This window comes from Sminthopsis crassicaudata, chromosome 2 (genome assembly GCF_048593235.1).
Source record: "Sminthopsis crassicaudata isolate SCR6 chromosome 2, ASM4859323v1, whole genome shotgun sequence".
Classification (NCBI taxonomy): domain Eukaryota; kingdom Metazoa; phylum Chordata; class Mammalia; order Dasyuromorphia; family Dasyuridae; genus Sminthopsis; species Sminthopsis crassicaudata.
In genome coordinates this window covers 60,726,113-60,749,796 of record NC_133618.1, presented here as the reverse complement: position 1 = coordinate 60,749,796, position 23,684 = coordinate 60,726,113, and the positions used below count along the sequence as shown (strand labels likewise).

General features: G+C 41.3%; 1 protein-coding gene across 1 annotated transcript; it reads left to right on the top strand.

Moving 5' to 3' along the window:
- The first annotated feature begins 582 nt into the window (after nt 1–582).
- CA7 (carbonic anhydrase 7) lies at nt 583–19,050 on the top strand. Its single transcript, XM_074286531.1, has 7 exons — nt 583–747; nt 5,796–5,993; nt 12,187–12,305; nt 14,094–14,189; nt 15,714–15,776; nt 16,626–16,781; nt 18,260–19,050. The coding sequence occupies exons 1-7, from the start codon at nt 708–710 to the stop codon at nt 18,380–18,382; spliced, it is 795 nt and encodes a 264-aa protein (XP_074142632.1). The 5' UTR covers nt 583–707; the 3' UTR covers nt 18,383–19,050.
- Nucleotides 19,051–23,684: the final 4,634 nt, after the last annotated feature.

Genomic DNA, 23,684 nt, shown 5'->3' with positions numbered 1-23,684 from the left:
GGTTTTTCCCAAAATCTTCCAACTTCCTCCACTGAAATTTGTTTCCAGCGACCACCGATACACTTTTAATAGGGTGCCCCTCTCTGGCATCCACCTTGTGACCCATCCCCCATCTCCATCAGTAGTCATACAGAAACAGATTGAAAGTACCATCACCCCAGGCATGTTTCATTCATTCATTCATAGATAATAGAACTAGGGGATCTAAAAAACCCTGAGGGTCCAGCCCAATAAATGGATCTCTACTGGTGGAATCTTAACCTCGGACGGGTTCCTGGGATCTTGCGGGGGGAGGGTATTTTGGTCTTTGATGGAGGAGAAAATCCGCCTGGAGTTTCTCGAGTCATCCACCGCGGCAGCTGTTTATCACCACCCCCTTCCCTCCACCTGACGACTTGCCCCCCTCCCGGCGCCCCCAAACTGGGAAAGGCTCACGCAGGCAGCCTCTCTGCGAGGCCGCCGAAAGTCCTCCTCCCCGCTCGGACCGCGTCCCATCCTCTCCCCATCCCAGCCCTCGGCCCGTGAGGTGGGAGGAGAGAGGAGGTGGGGCAGGATGCACGCGGGAGGCGGGTCCCCGAGGATCTCCACCCGCGGCCAAACTGCCGGAGGCTTTAAGCAGGGGCTCGGCGGCGGCTCCGCGCAGAGCGAGTGCGGGAGCCGGAGGGTACCCGAGACAGGTGCGCAGCGGGAACGGCGGCGGCAGCGCTATGACCGGCCACCACGGCTGGGGCTACGGCCAGGAGGACGGTAGGAGGACACACACGATATCCCCCTGCCCCGAAACCTAGGCCCCTGGACCCTTGGATGCTCCCCTCGGAAAGCCAGCGTGGAGCCCGGGCTCCGGCTTCCAGGCAGGACCCGGGACCTCCCGCCTTCCGCGGGGAGACCCAGGAATCTCCGCCCCCGCTTGCCAAGCTCCTGCCCCGCGTCTGTGTCACCTAGATAACGCTGGCTCCCTCCCCCAGACCGACTGCTTTTGCTCTGGTCTGGAGCCCCCTGCCCGCCCGGACCTGCCGTCTCCGTCTGCGCCCCGCGCTCAGATGGGGAACGGTCCAGTCGCCTCCATCCTCCTCCTTCCCCAAACACGCTCCTCAGCCCTGCTTTTTTGGCCCGGACCCAGAATTCCTCGTTATCTCCTCCGTGTGACCTTGCACAAGTCATTTTCCTTCTGCCATCCTAATTCCCTTGTTTTTAAAGTGAGGAGGCTGGGCCAGGTAATCTCATAGCTCCAAGTCACATTTTTATGCTTCCGTGATCCCAAACCCCGTTTCCCGGGATGATCAGGACACAGTAAGTGGTGCAAAATCTGAGCTACATCTTCCTTCTCTTCCTGCACCCAGCCTCAGTCCTACAGAGCACATTTCTTCCTTTCTGCCCCCTCCCCCATCAATGGGGACCGGGACAGAATGGAGGTGGGGGAGTCTCCAGTCTGCAGAAGCCTTAACCTGAGGGAGTGAAAACTCATTGAGAGAAACACATGTTGACCTGGCTGCCTTCTGGAAAGGAGTCATGGGAGTGGGAGAAAGGGGGATCACATCACGCCTATCCTGGAAGGCAGGTCCCCAGGGTTCCAGAGAGTGGGCCAGATTGAAAGGGCCATCACCCGGAGACTGGGTCCTTTTCTGGCAAGGGAGGAGACATTTTAAGGGTTCAGTAAGGAATTGGGGAAGAAAAAGGGGACAAAAGAAGAAGATGGAGAATGTGAGCCAGAGGGTAGGAATGGGTCATTTTTAACTAAGCAGGAACTTGTGGTGCCAGGATCATCAGTGGAAAGTATGTCAAGACTTCCACTTTAACTGGGCTTTTTGGGGATGTGGGTGGAGATGCGGCGATGGCCCTAACTCTACTTGTGTCTGTAAAGAAAAATAGGAAGGAAGACTTGTAGAGAAAAAGAAAGAGGTACATGGAAAGGGTTAAAGAGGCAGACACAAGGATGAGAAATGGACAGAAAAGAACTATAGTGAAAAGGATGAGAAAGAAGCAGAGAAAACAGACAGTCACAAGGAAATGGACCAAAAAAAATAAATAAAGTGAGAAGGATGAGAGAGAGAGATGGACAAAAAAAGATAGGGGAAAGGATGGGGCAGGGGGAGATGGACAAAAAAGATATATAGTGAAAAAAGGACATGAAACAAACGGACACAAGGAGATGGACCCCCCCAAAAAAAAATACAGTGAGAAGGGTAAGAGAGATAGAAACAGACAGACACAAGGGGATGGATAAAAAAATACAGTGAAAAGGATGAGAGAGAGAGGGAGGAAGAGACAAAGAGAATGACAGCTGTAAACATAGACAAGCGATGCAATGAAATAGAGATGAGCAATAGTAAAATCAGAAGGGAGTGGGTACAGAGAGTTCATACCTAAGAACATGTTGATTTCACCTGAGTGTGGGTATGTTCCCTGCACTCAGGGAGGGGGTGTTGTGGCTGACATCGTTTCCCTGCCCATTCCCTCAGAGCAGCACAGACGGGCACCCATCCGAAGTCCCCGGCCTCCATCACGGGGCAGGGGGTGGTCCATAGCTCTGGAGCTGTCCCTTCAGGATGGGGAGCCTCCTCAGAGGAGCTGCTTTCCTAGGAAAGGATTTACAGCAGGCCCCAAAAAAAGGGGATTTAAAAATAAACAGAGAGGCAGGAGCTGTGAGAATCTGAGTCATGCACATCTGATCTGAAGCCTAGCACTTACCACAGCTTCCCAAGGAAAACTTAGGAAGTTAAAAGGGGCAGGGGGGGAGAACCCCACCAGCAAAAATAGTCATAGAGTGGATGGCAGAGCCTCAGAGTCAGGGAGCCAGGAGGAAGATAAGTGCCACGAGCCTTCCTGTACAGGTGGGTTTGTACCAGGGATGCTGGAGGAGTCTTGTTGGGAGCCTTCTGTGTGAATTACATGTGTGGTTGGGTACAAATGCCTGGAGATGGGCATGAGGTAGGAAGGGCGGATTTCTGGGAGTATATCCACCTACCTGGATGATCCATGGTGCGAAAGTTTGCATTTGTCTTAGCATATGTTTGGTAGGTGTGTGTGTGTGTGTGTGTGTGTGTGTGCTTATTCGATGCAAGGCATTAGAATGCTTAGCTATATGTTGGATCATAAGTTCCTTGTAAGAGGTGCTTGTAGCTTAAAGAGCTCTGGATTCTGTAGAGCTGATAGGAAGCTTAGCTCCAGCTTTTGTAAAATGGGAGATGCTGGGCAGAGCAAATGAAGCAGTGTTCTCCTTGTTACCAATAAGCCTTATATAAATGTGACTTTTTTGTGTATTTATGTGCATGAACAAGTGTACTTTGATAGTTGCTTGCCAAGTGACTGTGTTTTGGGGTGTTTGTTAATGTTGAATATGCCTTCTTGAGAGTGTGCATCCAGGTGTTGTGGGTATGCTTTCACTTGTATTTGAAGACTAAGGCATATGCAATTCTCAAAAGTGAAAATCAACCCAAGAGGAGATGAGAATTTATTGGTGGAAGAGAGGCAAACTTTCTGTCTTTCCTTATTTTAGATGGTGGGCCTCTAAACCCTGCTCAGATTATAGCAGACTTAGGGTATTGATGTGGAGATCATCCTGGACTGAACTTTTATCTCCTTGAAGAAATCCTTCATGAGTACCAGATTTTCTATGACCTTGAGGGAATAGACATATTTCAGGTTCACTGTATGACCATTTATTAAATGATTGCTGTAGGCAAGATATCCTAGAGAAACCAAACCTACTGCTTAACCAAAACCTCATTATAATCAAAGCTTCCATTCTCTTAAAACTATTACTATAGAGTTAATGAAAAGAGTGATGGATACAAAGTTCAAAACCCAGGTTTAAATCCTGACTCTTGTTAGAATTATACCTGTATGATTGGGGATGAATCACTTAACTTTGAACCAGTTTCTTCATCTATAAAGGGGTACCCAGTTCCTCCATCTAGAATCCCATGATTCTAATAAATGCCCAAGCGACCTCATCTTGGATCTTCCTTCTACCTTGAGAGGGACGAGATAAACCTAAAAGCTGGATGTCTTCAAAGGTCCCTATAATGGGAAACCATAGAACCACAGAATACTGAACTGGATAAACTGGGGAGCTAGCTAATCCAGCCTCCTTATAACTGCTAAGTCATTTGGTATGGAGAACCTTTTCTTCTAAAGATTTGTAGGGAAAATGACTCTAGTTTCCCTCTGACATTCATTCTATTAGTTTGGTTAGTCAAGAAATTATTCTTTGTCTCTCTTTAGTTCCCAAATGGCCATAATGTAACTGTAAATTATTGAGTTTTACATTTACCTAAGCTATATATGTATGTGTGTGTGACACACAGACACACACATGAAAATTGTATGTATATGTGTGGATGCATGCATACATGCAAGTTTTAGAAGGGTCAGATTTTAAAATTGGGACAAGTAGATAGAGCACCAGGCCTGAAGTCAGGAGGACCTGAGTTCAAATCTGGTCTCAGATACTTAACACTTCCTAGCTGTGTGACCCTGGGCACTTAACCCTAAATGCCTCAGCAAAAATAAATAAATAAAAATAAAAATTGGGACAGCATAATGAGAAAGAAAAGAATATTGGAGTTGGAGGACCTGGGTTCAAAATTTTTTTATAAATTAGGCAAGTCCTGTCATGGGGCAGGGAGGGAGTAGAGAGAGGGGGAGGATAATTTGGAAAAATGAATACAAGGGATAATATTATATAAAAAAAATTACTCATGCATATATACTGTGGAAAAAAATTCTAAATAAAAAACAACAACAACAAAAATAAATAAATAAATTAGGCAAGTCACTTTATTTCTCTCAGCCTCAGTTTCCTCATATGTAAAATGAGGATCTTGAGAGAGATCTGTTTTCTAAAGATCTTAGGAATCAGGTTTTGGGTGAGATCTAGTCTCTGAGTATCCTTATTCCTGATATTTTATCATTTAGATGTTTCTAAGTAAGATCACAGTATGTTAGAAACTTTAGAGGTGATCTCATCCAGCCTTTTCATTTGGTAGAAGAAATTGTTAATGATAAGAAGAACTAACATTTATATAGTACTTACTGTGCACCCAGCATTGTACTCCATTCTTTACCATTATTAATTCATTTGATCCCACACTGGGAGATGGATGCTGTGGTTATCTCTATTTTATAATTGAGGAAACTGAGGCAAACATGCCAAATGACTAAATATCTGAGGTGAGATTTGAACTCAGAACGCTGTGCCTAAAGTCAGAAGTCTAATCTGTTGTGACAAACTGCCTCACCAGGGAAGCTCAGTCATATTGTGTTAACGACAGAGCCAGACTACAAACCAGGCCTGCTGAATCCTAGTCTGGCAATGCTCACTCACTTCATGGATTATTAAAAGTGATATGGATATTTTGAGCTGTCCTGAATGGAGGAGCTGATTTCAGGGAGAACAACCTTGGTTCTATCCAAATTGTTCCACAATGCTCCTCTCAGTCATTCAATATTCATTCCACAAAACTTTAGTAAGTAAACAAAAAAATTTGTAGTAGGTACTGGGAGAAATAGAAAGGTAAAGAATTTGTTTTAGCCCTTAAGAATTCCCAGCTTGGTACATGGACACATTATATATATGAGAGAATAGGAGTCTAAAAGAGAAGTTCAGAAGTCAGGGAAAGGAAAAGTAACTTCTCTAGATTTTGGAAAATTTCCTGGAGATAATTGCATTTGAGCTGGCTCTTCAAGGATAGGTAGGGCATTAGCTGGTGGAGATGGAAGGAGAAGATATAGGGAACTCTGAGAGCAGATGTGGAGGTCTGATGCTTTAATTTTCTGCTGTTCTGCTTGCACAGGTCCCTCTGAATGGCACAAGTTATACCCCATTGCCCAAGGGGACCGCCAGTCTCCCATCAACATTGTCTCCAGTCAGGCTGTTTATGACCCTACTTTAAAGCCCCTGGTCCTGGCCTATGAATCCTGCATGTCGCTAAGCATCTCCAACAATGGACATTCTGTCATGGTGGAATTTGATGATGAGGGTGACAGGACAGGTGAGTAAAGAGGATGGCACATGTGGGTCTCTCAATGATTAGGAGATTATAGGGGAGGAGCTGGGAATCAGAAACTCATCTTTCCCTCACCTTTTTCTTCCTTTACTTTTCATCTACACAACTAGAGTGGCTCAGTAAATAGAGTCAGGAAGTCTTGAGTTCAAATCCTGCTCCAAACATTTACTATCTGTGTGACTTGAACCTCTCTGCCTCAGTTTCTTCATCTGTAAAACATAGCCAATAATAGCATCTACCACTGTTGTGAGGATCAAATGAGAAAATATTTATAAAGTGCTTAGCACAATACCTGGCACAAATACATAAATGTTTATTCTCTTCCCCTGTGCCCAGTCTTGTGGAGAGGGACAGGTCAGATCCTGTCCTGTAGGTCAATTTAACTATCAAGTATCATGGGAAAACTCCTGAGGTTCTAGGAGTAGATGACCTGGGTTTTGGTCCCTGGTTTTGGCTCTGTGTGTACCAATAAGGCTCTCAGCTATTTTATACAAGCCAAGGCTGAAACAGATTTGAACGGGTTTTAAGACTAATTCTTTTTTTTTTTTTTTTAATAATAGCCTTTTATTTTCAAAATATATGCAAACTAGCTTTGCAAAACCTTGCAAAAAATATTACAAATTTTTCTCCCTTCTTGTCCCCTCTCCCTCCTGTAGACAGCAAGTAATCCAATATGTATTAAACATGTACAATTGAAGACTAATTCTTTTAAGTTCTGTGCTTCCTATCTCTAAGCTCCCTCTGACCTTATTAGAATCTTTGAGCCGAGATTAGAGTTACTTGTGTGCAATGAAGATAAAGATAGTTATTTTGGGGTCTGTTGGCTGAAGAAACACAGACTCTTAGAACTGGAAGAATCTCACCCATTTTACAGATGAGGAAACAGAGCAGAAATGAATTGCTCATTCATTTACTTGCAGAGATAAGTCATCTGAATCCAAATAAAGTCCAGTGTTCTATTAGTCTATCCTTCTTCAAAGGATTTCTTCTTTAGAAGAAAATATGTGAGAGGAAGATTTCACAGGAAGTTGAAAGGTATAGAGGTAGGGAATATAATATATTATTAAGTGCTTACTATATTCCAGGCACTGTGTTAAGTGCTCCATAATTATTATCATATTTGATAATAACCCTGAGAGAAATATGCCATGATTATTATTTTTTACATTTACATTTTACAATTGAGGAAACTGAGGCAATCAGGATTAAGTGACTTGCTCAGGATCACACAGCTTGTAAATGTCTGAGCATGGATTTTAACTCCGACCTTACTGATTCCTTGCCCAGTGCTTTATTCCCTGTATCACTGTCAAATCTTCCCCAGTTCCCTTGTCTCACCCAGACTCTCAAGGATGACCTCGTCACATCCACTCTTCCTTATCCTGTCCCTGAAGCCCAAGCCATCTTTGATCTCCTACCCTCACCTCTGACTGTGGAGATTGCTCTAGGAAAAGCTGCAGGAGGACCCTGTCATGGAATCATGACCCTTGGTGTTAGGCATCTCGATTGGACCTATCGGATATGTTAGTATTTTTCCACTCTCACATACCCCGTTTGGAGTTTGGACACTTTAGAAGTGGATCATTGTCCACAACTGTGCTTGTAAATGTTTAACAGTCAGATCTCTTAAAAAAACAGTGCACGCTTTCAAGTTTAGTATACATTATTAACACTTCCTCCGTCAAGTACTTAAGTCAAAAACAATCAACAAAACCATATCAAGCCCTCATTTGTTGCATCTGCCATTTCTTTTCCATAGAAAATTTAACAATCAGCTCTCATGACTGGTTTGAGTTGGCTCTGGTACACCTCCATGAATGCCCAACAAATAAACAACCTTTATATATATATTCATGTTCTGCTACAGTTCATACAACATATCAGAGAATCAGGAGCTTGATTTTTAGTTCTTTGGTATATTCGTCTATAGTTCATACAACACACCAGAGAACCAGGAACTTCATTTTTAGGGTTCTTTGATTGTTCCAAGAGGTTAAATTCTATTTACTAGACTAGGTTAGGAGGCTGGCTCCCTCAACTTCTTTTTTCAAGTTGGAGCCTCAGATTTCATCCTCATCAGGAAACTACCTCTGAGGAAACTCCCGTTAGCCCTGCAGACCTGGACCAGCTCTGATATTTTTAGTCTTATTTTAGAGAGCTGCTGGCTACCCTTTAGCATCTTGCCAAGGTGCCCATTCCCATTTCTCCTGCTGTTTCTACAAACATTCTCTGGAATGAAGCCCTATAACAATCCCTACAGCTCAATTTGTATGGCAGTTTAAAACATGTTTCCCAGGCTGGGCCTAGAGCCCAAGTCGCCTCCTTGTCAGATGCTCCTTCCTGCAGGTCAGTCCATTTCAGCCATTGTAAACCAAAAGACCCTTGAGCTGAAAGTTATCCTAGAGCTCCCTATATTCCAAGGATCTTCACCTGGGGATCAGTGAGCTTATTTTATTTTATTTTATTTTTAAAAACATTTTTGCTAACTATGTTTCAATATCATTTTTCCCTTTGTATTCCTGTGTATTTTCTTAATGCATTTAAAAGGGGCCTATCTATAGGTTTTCCTAGGTTTCCATAGGCTGCCAAAGTTGTCCATGGCACAAAGTAGGTTAAAAAGCCCTGATCTAGGCCAACCCCCTCATTTTCTAGATCAAAGACTGAGATAGGCCAAATGGCTTCCTCATGATCACTAGTAAATGGCTTGGCTGGAACTCAAAATGAGATTTTCTGGCCCCAAATTTAATGCTCTTTCTCCTCTATCACCTTGGCTCCCTACTAAGGTACTAGGGCAAACGTTTAAATCTGGAACTGCCATGATGTGTTTAGCAAAGACAGGATGGTAGTTGTTATTCCCTCTCTCCAAGAGGCTTTAAGCGAGGAAGGGCTGGGCAAGGGCACTTTCCTCACTTTCCCCTCCAGAGCCACCTGGGGCTAGATATAGATCTCGAGGACTGGAGATAGCTCTGGATGCAGAGATAAGGGAATGAATAGAGGGAAAGGGAGCTTGGAAACTCGGGTTTGTTACCTTCCAAGAAGTAGCTGCATGTATTTCTCTCTCCCATCCTAATCTTCCAAGCAGTCTATTCAACAGGAGCCGCCTGTTCAGCTGCCTGACCCGAGGCCAACTTGACACTCAATCCAGTAATTAAAATTCTAACAGGTTCTAGTGACTTTCAGGTAGTGTAAGACTCCCTCAGCGAACAGCCTGAAGCTCCTGATCCCTTTCAGGGAGAAATTGGAGCCTGTTACAGGAGCTCACCTTGAAAGGGCCGGGTGCCTGGGGATGAGCCCTGAGCACTAATTTGTGATTAAAAAGTGGCAAAACTAGAAAAAATAGGCAACTTTTGGAGCTGGCTCTTCCTAGGATTTTTTTCTGCAGGGCTTGGAGAATTTAATCAAGCAAGCAGACTGATTTAAAGATGAAGGTGAATATAAAATAAAAAGGGGTGGAGGTAAGAGGAGACTGGGGGTACCACAAATTAGACTTCATTGTTTGAGGGAAAAGCATAGAACTCACTGCATCTAACCCTGGAATTCACGTTCCTTCTTTGTTACTTGTATGAATGAGGGCCAATTATTTCTCTCCAGATCACAGTTTTTTCAACCAAAAAGAGGAGGTAGCCCTCCACCATCCCCAAAGCAGGTTCTTAACCTCACTTTTGCCATGGATGCAGAATGGTGAGCGTTGTGGACCCTTTCTCAGAATATCTGTTGTCTACATGCACGATTGAAGAATAACTCATCAGTTATAGAAAATATAGATTTTTTTTTTTCAACCAAGTTTACTTACCCCGTAAAATTTACCCACAGACCTTCTTTCGGGATTGGGAGGAGGATGTCTGAAGAATTCTTGTTTTAAAATTGTTGTTTTTCCTAGTTCTAAATCCTATTTTATGACTTCCTAGTTTTGTCAAGAATCAAACCTGGCCCCATCCATTGCAGTTGGCAGGAGACCAGGCTGGGCAATGCACGCCTTACCCTAGTTCAGAACATTGTAGGGGAGAAGTGTCAGTGGAACTCGTCCTCATTTGTTCCCATTAAGGAAATTAGCCTGTCCTTGGGGTGGATGGAGTGAGGACTTGGTTGCTAATGCTCATGTTCCTTCAAATTCTGTGCTCTCCTTGGCCAGCTCCTTGGGAGCATCTGGGGGCTGGCACAGGTTCCCCTATGTTGTGAACTGCTTTTAAAATCAGTCACCCTCATGTTGCCCAACTGGAAGTGGGCATTTTTCAGCTCTTGCTGACACTGGTTTCATGGTGGGGGCCTGCAGACAAAAATGGAGGCAGGAGAGGCTGCCCTGGCTGTTGCTGACCCGAGTCAGAACTGGAAGCCGATATAATGTCAGGATCTTTGAGTCTGCACAAAACCGAAACCCTGAACACAATTACAGTAACCCCCAGAGCAGTTTATTTTGTCTGAAGAAGTCAAGATTCAAAAGAACCACAATAACATAGCAAAGAGATAGGGTAAATAGTTAGCAACACAACCAAGAGATGTTTTTGTGAAAACAGTGAAATAGCCCAAGCACTACATGATTGTTCATGTCCCTCTGACACTTTATAACAGCCTTGGTAGATGGCTAATAATGTGGCAATATAACCTGGAGTGCATGTGTGTGTGGACACATGTATGCACACACACACATCACAACATGATGCTGTGTAATCCTGGACAAATCATAAACTGCTATCTGCCTCAGTTTCCTCATCTGGAAAATGGGGATAATAACATCACCTATCTTCGGATTGTTGTGAGGTTCAAATGAGGCAATATATTTAAAGTGCTAAATGTATGCCAGCTATTATAGCAGGACAAAGATAACAGAACAATAATATAGCACAATCTAGCAGCAAAATGCAGCAGTTCCTCTGTACATTAATTGGTCTGTGAGCAGAGCCAAAGTCTCTTGCTCCAAATATAGCTTCACTGTCTCATAGACAGGAATTTCCTTTGCTATCTCCCAATTGCCCTTGCCCTTGCCATAGCCACTTTTGTCCTTGCCACCCTTCCCTAGTTCTGGGATCTCCCTAGAACAAAAAGATCCAAAGGTCCAACAGACTCTTGAAAATGAGCATTGTGAGGACGGACACAACTATTCTCCCAGCCTCCTTCCTGGCTTGTGTCAGGGCTGGAGGGGAAGGAGGCTGGAAAGTAGAACAGTTATGGGAGAGGGTAGGGAGGAGTGGGGTGATGGGATATTGTCTCAGATGGAGAAAAAGGGTAGAGAACTTGGAACCTAAAGTAGCTGAAAGTTCTAGGCTACTGAGCCCCTCTGGTAATGAGCTTCCGGCTAGAACCTCCAGAATACATCCTAGTTCTTTCTAGAGCCTGCACTAGTTAACCTTCCTCCTGGTTGTCTGGCTCATTCAGAGGAATGTCACCAGTGGGTTGAGAGGGAGGACCTAATGGAGGACAGAGCCCCCTTCTTCACCTTGGGATTTCCGACTTTGGCTCACCTCCAAAGCCAGCTAGAATTAGGGCAGTGTGTATTTTCCAAATGAAAAATTTCTCCCTGTTCCTTTCCTCCTTGTGATTTATCTTTGGGTCTGGCACAGGCTGCTGCTGGCCATGGTACCATCTCCCAGGGAGACTTTTAAGAGGAGACAGCATGTGGTGGAGAAAGGGAAATTTTATTTGTCCGTTAGAACATGTTAGGTTCTTCTGAATCACTTCTAAAGTTGGCCAAGTTTTTTCTCCTCTCTGATCCTTATTTTCCTTTTTTATGAAATAAAGGGTTTAGGCTAGATTGTCCCCTATTTCTCTGATTGGGCTAAATCCATCTTGGGCTCTGTAGTGTATTGGTTTGTTTGTGTATCTGAAGGCAAATCACTTGACCACTGAAGCCTCAATTTCCTCAATTTTTTGGAGCTACCTGAAAGGAGCCCCTTAGGCTAATCAACCTCTAAACTAATCTGCTGTGGGGGAGGGCAGATTTGGATACCTCCAGTGAGTTGGACTTTTACTCTAATCCCCTGGGAGGTAATCCCGAACCTTTTACTAGTTCTTTTTCTAGCTAGGCTACACTTCCAACACTATACAAATGCTAATTATTATCTTTGTCTGGCAAATGTCCTTCTAGTGCTAGATAAGAATCTGTGTATGAAAGGACCTTCTGAATAGGGACTTTCCTTGGGAAAAATGAGAGTTCTTGTTATTCCTCTGTCTCTCTCCATAGTGGTTCATGGGGGCCCCCTGGATGGCCCCTACCGGCTGAAGCAGTTCCATTTTCACTGGGGGAAAAAACACAGCTTAGGTTCAGAACATACAGTGGATGGGAAGTCCTTCTCCAGTGAGGTAAGATCCCAGGGCTCTGCCCTCTTTATAGGGGAAACAAAGAACCCTTTCCCACTATGTGCTGTCATTAAGGGGCCCAAAGAGGGTTTGCACCTTTAGTAATATAAATCCTTGGGTTCTAACTCTGCCACTAATCATGTGACTTGAGACCAGTCATTTTATTTCTCTGGATCTTGTTTTAAACATTTGTGAAATGGAAATAATAATTCCTCTGTCTCACAGGGATGCTTTGTACCATCAAAATTCTGTAGGAAAATGAGTTATTATTCTCTGGTCCTCCTTTTCTCCATTTACAGAGTGGAGATAATAATTCTTGAACTACCTGCCTCTCAAAGGGAATAGTGAGTGGATAGACTACCTGATCTTAAATCTAGGAGATCTGAGTAAAAAAAAAAAAATGCAGCCTCAGATACTTATTAGCTGTAAGAACTAGCTGACCTTGTTTGCCTCAGATTTCTCATCCATAAGATGGGCTGGAGAAGGAAAAACAAACAAACAAACAAACAAAAAACCTGAATGGAATCAAGAAGAGTTGGACATAACTGAAATGACTGAACAAAAACAACCCACTTCTCAAGACTACTGTGAAGGATACTGCTTGGACATGCTACAGAAGTAGCATTTGATTGTTATTTTTAGTAACAAAGCCTGATTTCCTACTAAGCCAGCAACCATCTGTGAGATCAACACCTTCAAGGATATGCTTTTGCTCCCTCAGACTGGAAAAGTTCGTGGTTAAATTTTCAGTGTGAGCATTTACACCTCAAAAATCAGCAAATGCAACATATCAGGATTTGATTTATTGTTGATTTCTAGACTTAAGAGAGCAATGGGAGAAAATAATGCAAAGTAAGCCTAAAACTGGGTTTGATATGTAATATTTTTGGAGAACTGATTGCTAAACATTTACCAGCACACTTCTACCTTAAGTGCAATTATTTTTATCGTATTTTCTAACTGAGAGCAAGTTGTAGTAAAATGGAAGAAGAAGGTATTAGTCCAGAGTAGGGATACTCCAAGGGAAGCAGCAGGCTGGGTGAAGGAAAGATTTGGATGGATAGAGAGAAAAATAGGTAGAAAATGTCAACAAAGACAAATCTTGATAACAGCTGCCCCAGATCAAATATCAAGGGGATCTGAATACTTACAACACACATTTTCTCTAATACCTTAAAATTCATAAAACACTTTCCACATGACAGCTCCATGAGACAAGGATTTATTATTCCCATTTTATAGATGAGGACCTGGAGGCTAGAAAGATGAAGTGACTTGGCTGAATGATGAATATAGAGATATATTTAGAAGAATTGCACATTTTAAAATATGTCAGATTGCTTACAATCTTGGAGAGGGATAGGAGGGGAGAGAGGGAGGAAAATTTGGAACACAAGGTTTTGTAAAGGTGAATGCTGAAAACTATCTTTGCATGCATTTGGGGAAAAAAATACTATAAAGGAGAAAGAAAGAACTTGGCTGAGGGCATATAACCAATAGGTATTAGAGCCAGTATTCAAAGGCAGATCTGACTGCCAAATGTAGCTTTCTTTCTATTATATAGAATTGATTGGATTCAAGGAGCACCCCAGACAATTCTTATCTCCCAACCTTCCACTTTAAGTGGTAACCAATATGCCTGGCTTAATATCTCTTGGTAGAAGGGCCAGAATGGCATGAGAAGGTAGGCCACAAATAAGCTTCCATAAGCCACTAACTAGATGGACCGTGAACAGAGAAGCCACTGGATGTGACCAGAGTTAGCTTTGGTTTGGCTGTCCCTTTCCACAGCTCCATTTGGTCCACTGGAATGGAAAAAAATACAAGAACTTTGCAGAAGCAGCTGCAGCCCCAGATGGTCTGGCCGTGGTCGGCATCTTCCTGGAGGTGAGTGGATTTGCTGGAGGGAAGGAGGGAAGAGCTTGAAATGACTTCTAGGTTTATGGAACCTTCCCCCGATCCCCAACCTGATCCCTCTTCTCTCTTTTACTTGCCTGAACTTAGTGAAGACCTCAAGGATGAGCAAAGAACAAAAAGATTGTCCCTTATTTCTATAGCACTTTATGCTTCATGGGTTAGGGAGCTGATACCTGGAACTTTCTTCTGGGCTGGACATCATAGTGAAGAAAGATCACTGGTTGAACAGTCAGAAAATCTAAACCTAAACTCACACCATCCAAATAGATTTTGACCCACTCCTGTAATTTCCCAGATACCTCAGTACATTTGATCATTCCACAATATTGCTGTTGCTTTGTACATGATACATTTCATTTTGCTTGAGTTCATGGAGGATTTTTCTGAAAGCATCCTACTCACCATTTCTCATAGAATGGTAATATTCCATTATAGTCACGTACTAGATTTTATTGTCATTCCCCCACTAATGGCCTTCCCCTCAGTTTCCATTTTTTTGCCCTGAGAAGAGGGCTGCTATAAATAATTTTGTACATATAAGCCCCCCCCCTTTTTTTTTAATTCTGTTGGGATTCATGCCTAGTAGTGTTGTTAGGTTAAAGGATATGCACGATTTTAAAGCCCTTTGGGCACAGCGCAGAACATATCTCAGCCAGTTTTCTCTTCTCTAAGATGGCAACAGGATTGTAGCACTTGGATCTCTGTAGAGGAATCAGAGTCCACACCCTTTATTTAATTGACTTTTAGTCTGGGGTGCGGATGTGCTTAAGGGGGGTAGGGGGAAAGTGACTTCCCCAAGTCACTTAAGAAGTAGCAGGGGTAAGATTTGAACTCAGCTCTTGATTCCAAAATCATAATGTTGTTTCCATGGTACATTGCATTGAAGTTGGAAGAGATGCTCTCTAAATTTCCTTCCCATTCTAACATTTTAGGATTCAAGCTGTAGAAAAGGCTGGGGGGAGGGAGGAGGGTCAATTTCCCCCCATAAGTCATTTAATGTACCCTTTTCCTCTCAGCAGGGTTGACTCAAACTTGTCCTTGTATCAATAGATCCCAGACACACTCGGGGGTTAAGATAGAAGAGGACATGGAAGAGTTGTGTCAACACCTTAAGGGCAAGAACTTTTTGGAAAAGAGGAGGGTGCATGTTAACCAGTGGGCTGAGTGTCTGGGGTCAGAAATGAGTATGTCCAGAAGACATTTATTTTTATTTTTGCATTTTTTTTTCAAGAAATATTGCTTGTTTTTAGTGCATGCATAAGACAGGTTGATGGAGTAGAACTTTCAAAGAGGCATTTTAATATACTGAATAATTTTTTTTTTTTTTTTACAGTCAACACACAATATAAAAGCTTACCCTTGTAACAAAATACGTCTAGTCAGGCAAATCAAATCCACACATTGGTCATGTCTGAGAATATTAATGTGAAGGATGATTTATCATCTATTTCTATAAGACATTCATAATCCCACTTTATCCATTTTAAATTCCAGACTGGAGATGAGCACGCCAGCATGAACCGGCTGACTGATGCACTGTACATGGTCAGATTCAAAGTGAGTATTCTGCAGACTTTGGATCTTCTGTGTCTTCTGCATTTCTCTTCTTTCTCCAAACCTGTGTTTCAGTTGCCAGTCTGCACCTGCTTTGATTATGAGTGTGTTTGGATATATAGCCTCTAGGGAAGAAAAGGAATGGGTGAGGGCCAAGGAGGGAGAAAAATAGCTACTTTCAACTATCAGGGATTTGAAAGATTCAAGTAAAATGGATTAGATTGATTCTGATTGACCCTACAAACTAAGGGGAACAGTGGATAGATCAGACCTGGAGTCAAGAAAACTGAGTTCAGGGGCAGCTAGGTGGCGCAGTGGATAGACCACCAGCCTTGAATTCAGGAGGACCTGAGTTCAAATTTGGTCTCAGACACTTAACACTTTCTAGCTGTGTGACCCTGGGCAAGTCACTCAACCCCAGCCTCAAAAAAAAAAAAGAAAAAAAGAAAACTGAGTTCAAATCCAGCCTCAGACATATAATCTTAAGAAAGCTTCAATTTCCTTCACTATAAAGTAGGGGTAATAATATTACCTACCTCTCAAGGTTTTAGGAATTAAGGGACTCACCACTAGTCATATAACCTGAGGAAGAATTTGAATGCAGCTTTTCCTGTGTCCAGGTACTATGTTTAATTCACTGGACCACTTAAGTTAGATATTACATTTGCAGTCTCCAGACTTCTAAACTTTTACTTTACCACAGAAGTAAATTCTATTGTGTGATATAAGGGGACAAGAAAATCACAAACTCTCTGGTCTAAGCTTAGATGGGGAATTTCTGTTTTCACCTTCCCCAAGCCCTGAACTACTCTGTAGGATTTTAAACCAGTCTCTGCTGACTCCTCTTCCCAGGGAACCAAAGCCCAGTTCAACAGCTTCAATCCCAAATGCCTCCTACCCAGGAACCTCCACTACTGGACTTACCCCGGGTCTCTGACCACACCACCCCTGAGTGAGAGTGTGACCTGGATAGTACTTAAGGAGCCCATCACAATTTCAGAGAAACAGGTAAGGCCTTTCTGAACCTGGGGGGACAGGAATGGGTGGGACTACCAAGGCCAGGGCAGGAGCCTAAGGAGAGGTGAAAGTCAAGTAGAAAAGATGACTTTTGAGGACAAAGACTAATTTTTTGTCTTTTATCCTCCAGATCTAGCACTATATCTTAGACATAGGTACTCAGATGTTTGTTGAAGTAAAGGGAGAGTACTCCTCTTTTTCAGATGAGAAAAATCTATATTTAGAGAGTTCAAGGCTGAGGTCACAGAGCTAGTCAGAGGTAGGGTAAGAACCGGAAAGGACTCAATCGACAACAAATGTTTATTAAGCACCTACTACATGCTAAGCAATGGAGATAAAAAAAGAGACAAACAAGGAGTTTACAATCTAATGGATTCCAGAACATAGAATTTGTTGTTGCTCATTCGTTTTGCAGTCATGTCCAACTCTTTGTGACCCCAATTGGGGTTTTCTTAGTAAAGACACTGGAATGGTTTGCCATTTCCTTCTCCAGATTACAAATAAGGAAACTGAGGCAAATAGGATTAAGTGACTTGCCCAGGGTCACACAGCCAGGAAGTTTCTGAGGTCAGATTTGAACACAGGAAGATAATGTATCTTCCTGACTCCCCTGTCCAGTACTCTACTCTACTGACCACACCAACTAGTGACCCAATGTAGACACAGACTTCTGAAAACAGGACCCTTTCCATTGTATTGGTGATTCTCAAATGTTTTTTGTTATAAAAACAAAACCAAAAACAAATTACGAATATTTTTAGAGATTTTATTCTCCAAAGTCTCACAACTTTTGCCCCAAAGGACTTATGGTCTTGAATGGTCTCATCATTGTAGAAATCAATTTATGACGTTCAAGTTCATGCTTGGTTGTCACAGAGGAAAAATATATTTGTAGCACAATTAGGTGATTGTTTACTAGTTAAACTATTGATCACAAACCCATAAGGGATTAGAGAAATACTCAGAGAACCACTGCATTTCACCAAGAGTCAGCCTACTTGGAAACACTAGATTTGGAGATCATGGAGGGAAGACTAAAATGTGTGTTGGGGGAGGGGAGGTTGTCTATGCCCTTTGCTCTTTTCTCTATAACATGGACAGTGGAGTAGAACATGCTAAACCTGCTTTCTGGGGTCTGGGATTAGAAAACTTTGAGAAGATATGGTAAGAAAATGGAATGGAAGGATGGCTAGCAACCTGGAGAACCAATTAGAATTTAGAGATCTGTACTAGAGAAGTTGAGAAAGGAAAACAGAATGGAAGTTTTTCTGAGGAAACTTTGCTGGGATTCCCACCCAAAAACAAGGGAGCCAACAAAATAAATGTGAAATGGGGAAATTGCTGCCTTTGTATGGGACAGAAAAGAGTGTAGGAGTTAGAGAAGACCCCAAGTCCAGTTCTGTCTCATGCTGGAACCCACCACCTACTTTGCAAACCTAAGCCAATAATGTTGGTTTGCCTTCCTACAGATGGAAAAATTCCGGAGCCTCCTGTTCACTGCAGAGGATGATGCGAAGGTCCACATGGTGAACAATTTCCGACCCCCTCAGCCACTGAAGGGAAGAGTAGTTCAGGCCTCTTTCCAGTCCTGAAGGGGCTCATGCTGTCAGCGGCAACAGCAGTGATGTCCAAAGTGCTTCCATATCAGCTAAGACCAAACCAGGTGTGCGGCCCCTTGGTCACAGACTGACTTCTCAGAGCCATTTGGGGGTTAGGGGACAGAGTAGAAGAAGAAATGGTCATTTTGGCTGCATTATTAGTTCCCTCTAGTCCATTTCTAATTTACTTTGGGAGTCTTTCTTACCAAAGGAATCACCTGATGTAATTGCTAAGAATCCCCCTAACCCTACCACTCTGCTGTCCTATGGTCCTTCAATAGCTTTGATATTGGAATGACTGGTGGAGTTTGACCTGCCTGCCTCTTTCTAGGTGGGCATTTCCCTCTCTGTCCTATCTACAATGCAAACTCCTTTCCTTGGAAAAAATCATTTTGCTCTTCCCCTCCACCAGCCCTGGCCCCTTCTTGAACCCTCTACTGTGACAGGGCCCTGTGCTCTAAGGCCATGGGCAGCTGTTGGCAAGACAAAAGCAATAATTATAGCAGGTGGGAGATTTCTTACCAGTGTTACTTACCTCAAATGCTGAAACTAAGCACTGGAAATGGAACGCAGAAGGCTGTAGGCTATTTTTTGTGTTTTGTTTTGATTTTTGGTTTTTTTTTTTGTCATTCCACTGCCAACCATTAAAAACATTGATGTGATGCTGCTTGTGTTTTTATGTGTTGATCTCTTGTTTGTCCAATCTGCACCTGACAGTAGAGATGATCACAAGGTCTGGGGGCTAATGAGAGAAGCTAGCACAAATTGTGTTATTTGTTTACTCACCCTTTGATTCACTCGCTTGCTCAGGCAGTCATTCATTCATTCATTCATTCATTTCCTTGTCCATTTCTTTGTTCATTCATTCATCCCATCTTTCATTTTGTGATATGTTCCTTTCCTCCTTTACTCAACTTGGTACTTAAGCTATAGAGAAAGGAAAGATTTTATGGTACTAAGCATGATTTCTTCTCTGAGTAAATATGATGCATGGCCATAACTCTAGAAGAAGATAATTTAATAAATTGGCCAGAATTTATCATTTGAAATAATAGTAACCCATATTTCTAGTTTATATAAAGTTTATTAAACTATTTCTAATTAATTTCAAGTTTATGAAGTGCTTTTCTTCACAATATATTTGTGAGGTTGGTGCATTAACTCTGTGTGTGTGTGTGTGTGTGTGTGTGTGTGCGCACGTGACTGCTTGTGAAAATGCACAAGAGTACAAAAGAAAGATCTAGCTAATAGATATTTAATTGTTGGCTGTCCAAAAAAAAAAAATATTCACTTCACATTTTTACATTTACTATTAACTGTACTATTAACATTTTTTCATATTTCCTTAAATCTTACCAACAAACCAATGAATTAAGCTATGATTGGAAAGATAGTGGATTTAAAGTAGGCATGAAGACATGGATTCAAAATCTATCCCTAATAAACTGACTTTGATTCTGCACAAGTCTTTTAACCTGCTCTAGGTAAATCTTTAATAGAATTTAATGATTTTTATTGATTATTCACATTTTAAAAATCGAATTGTAACTTGTTCATGGTGATATAGATTAGTTTTGGGATTCAGTTTTGCTTTTTTTCAAAGGAGAAGGACTATCCACTAATACCATTAGTATGCATGTAGATACTTGGGACCAGGGACACCTGAGTTCAGATCCCACTTGTGACACTGCCTAGCTGCATGATCCTGGGTAGGTCATTTAAGTTCTCCTGCCCTCAGTTTCTCATCTGTGAAATGGAGGAATTGGACTAGCTGGTTGGATTCCAGCTCTAAATCCATGATCCATGTCAGAAACCATTTGGGAATTGTTTTCAAATCTATTTTAGGGATATAAAAATGGAGGCAGTATAACAATCAATCATGAATAAATATTGAGCACCTGCAATGTGCCAGGCACTGTGTGAAGCACAGTTCTTGACCTCAAGGAGCTTAGGGAGAAGACAAGACCTAAAGGGGAGCTGAAAGGGGGATGGAGAAGAGCCCCTGGGTCCTCTACCTGCTCATGCCTAGGTACCTGATGTTCCTGGAGTGAAATGAAGCAGAGAAGCTTATTGGGGGAATTCATTCCTCTGCTCTCCAATCCCCCATCAGAGGGAAGAGGTAACTGAAAGTACCATGGAAGAATTGGATATCAATGTTGAATAAATCTATAAGATGAGATTTCAGTGGTAAGCTTATCCTAAAGAGGGTCTAATGCTCCTGGATTTCCATGGTGAAATAAATAGCATCATAAAAAGAATACTTGTATTGGGGTTATAGCCCCAGCTTCCTCAGCTTGTTGCATGATCTTAAGTAACTCAATTTTTTTTTTCTGAATCTTGATTCCTTACCTAGGAAACGTGAATTATGGTCTATTTGAAAGTCCCTAAGATATATGACAAGTCATTCTGAAGAGAAGTCATATAAATATAAAGAGAAATCCAAGACCGTTGGACTTTATGATTTTGGGGATTCCTTTGAATACTTAAGAGTCTTAGAAACTTAGTTGCATTATTTTATAGTGTAAGAAAAATTAACTTCAAGTGAAATTCCCTAGAATCATTGAGAGATGTAACTGGTTTATTTCTAAATATGATGAGGTACATACCTATTCAATAAGAAAAATGATAAATGGTACATTGATTAACTGTTGGTAGAGGTGAGAGTTGGTCAATTTGGAACTCTGCTCACAAAGTCACCAAATGTACATGTATTTCTAACTTAACAATACCACAATTAGGTCTATCAAAGAAAGAGAAAAGAACCATATGTACAAAAATGTTTATATCAGCTCCTTTTGCAATAGCAAAAATCTGGAAAGTAAAGGTGTGCTCATTTGTCGGTGAATGATGGAACAAATTTTATTATGTGAATGTAATAGAATACAATTTGCAGTAAGAAATAAAAGAAAAAAAAGGAAACCAGGAAAGAGATGGTTTCATAGATAACAAGAAGACCTGTATGAAATGATACAAAATGAAGTAAGCAAAACCAAGATAACAATGTATACAATAACAACCTTGTAAACACAAACACAGAAATGAATTGATTGAAAATTGATGAATTTAATGAGCAACCATCATTCCAGATGACTGAGGGTTCAGAATACTACCTATACAATCTGGGGATGTGGTGGGGTACATTTGCCAGTGTGGAAATCTGTTGTGCTTGATTGCATGTAATTAAAAGCAAACACAATGAGGTAAAGTGGAAAGAATATTGGAGTCATCAGAGACTTACAGGATCCTGTCTCTGAACTCTACTAGACAACTCTATTAGGATTTACTAGATTCTATGCAAGTCACTTATGTGCCCTCTGAATCTCTTTTCTCAACCCTAAAATTGGAAAAATAATACCTAGTAGCAACCATTTAACTGGATTGTGAGGGTCAAAAAAGATAATGAATGAAAGCAAGCAATTGGTGGCCTTTGATGGATTATAGAAGTATTATTATTATTATTATTATGTGCCAGACTTTCTGCTCAGCCCTAGGAATTCAAAGATGGGATAAAGGCCAACCTCTGTCCTCAAAAGAACTTAGAATCTAAAAGAATTTACTACAGGCAATTCCAGAAGAGGATTTCTGAGCATTTTCTGAGCAGTAGCAGGGATTTGGGAATCAGTGCATAACTCCCCAACATAGTTACTTTAAGGGTACAAAATTAAATTGTATGCATAAATTCTGGTCTGTTTAAGAAAAAAAAAAAGTGAAACATTTTATATTCGTGGAATCCTAGAGTAGGGAGGAACCTGAAAGATCATAGAGGGCAATTCCAACCCAATGGATGAATCTTTTCTCCCTCATTCTGAATAAAATAATCATCCTGTCTACACTTAAAAACGACTATGATAGGGCATTCACAACTGAATGACATCACAAGCAAATGGAAAAAGCATTGTTTTTGGAGTCAGAAGATTCTGATACTTTCCAATTACATTATTTTATTTTTCTGAGTCTGTCTTCTCCATCTCATAGGAAATAACAATAACACTGCCAGGCTTATGATTTTGTTGTGAGAAAAGTTAGAAAAACCCAAATTATTTTAGTTGGTATCTCCTAGGATTCTCTTAGACTCAACCTTAGGAATGGGGAGGAGGAAGCAGAATACTATAAACTGCTATTTATTATCGCATGATATCAGGTCTTCATTTTCCATACATTTCATTCCATACTATATAGGTATATTATTATTATTATTATTTTAAATCACACATTGCTTTATGAGTCATGTTGGGAGAGAAAAATCAGAACAAATGGGAAAAACCATGGTAGAGGTAAAAAAACAGAAGTGAACATATCATGTGTTGATTTACATTCAGTCTCCTTAGAGACTTTCTGGATGCATGTGGTATTTTCTGTCCAAAGTCTACTGCGATTGTTTTGAATCACTGAACCACTAAGAAGAACCAAGTCTTTCATAGTTGATCACTGCATATTCTTGCTGTTATTGTGTACAATTTGTTCCTGCTTCTATTTGTTTCACTCAGTATCAGTTTGTGTAAATTTTTCCAGGCCTTTCTAAAATCAGGTTGTTTAAAATTTTTTATAGGACAATAATATTCCAATACCTTCATATATCACAACTTCATTCATTCAGCCATTCCCCAATTGATGGGCATCTACTCATTTCCCAATTCTTTGCTACCACAAAAAGAGCTGCTACAAACATTTTTGCATATGTCGATCCTTTTCCCTTTATGATTTGCTTAGGATAGAGATCCAGTAATGGCATTGTTAGGTCAAAGGATATGCAGTTTTGTAACCCATTGGATATAATTCCAGATTGCTCTTTAGAATGGGTGTATCATTTCACAACACGAATAATGCATTAGGTTCCAGTTTTCCCAGATCCTCTCCAACATTTATCATTTTCCTATCGTCTTAGCCAATCTGAGAAATGTGAGATAGTATGTTAGAGTTATTTTAATTTTCATTTCTCTAATCAATAGTGATTTAGAGCATTTTTCATATGTCATTATCTGAAAATGGTCTATCCTTTGACCATTTATCAATTGGGGAATGATTTGTATTCTTATAAATGACAAAAAATATATATTTTAGAAATGAGACATCAGAAATATTGTCGGTAAAGATTTTTCCCAGTTTTGTACTTCCCTTTAAATCTTGTTTCTGTTGGTTTTGTTTGTGCAAAACCTTTTTAATTTAGTGTAGTTGTCCACTTGATCTTTCATAATGTTTTCTAGTTCTTCTGGGATCATAAATTCTTTCCTTCTCCAAAAATCTGATAGAAGTATTGAGGTCTTAAATTCCACCTTTAGTTTTTGGCATAGAACTT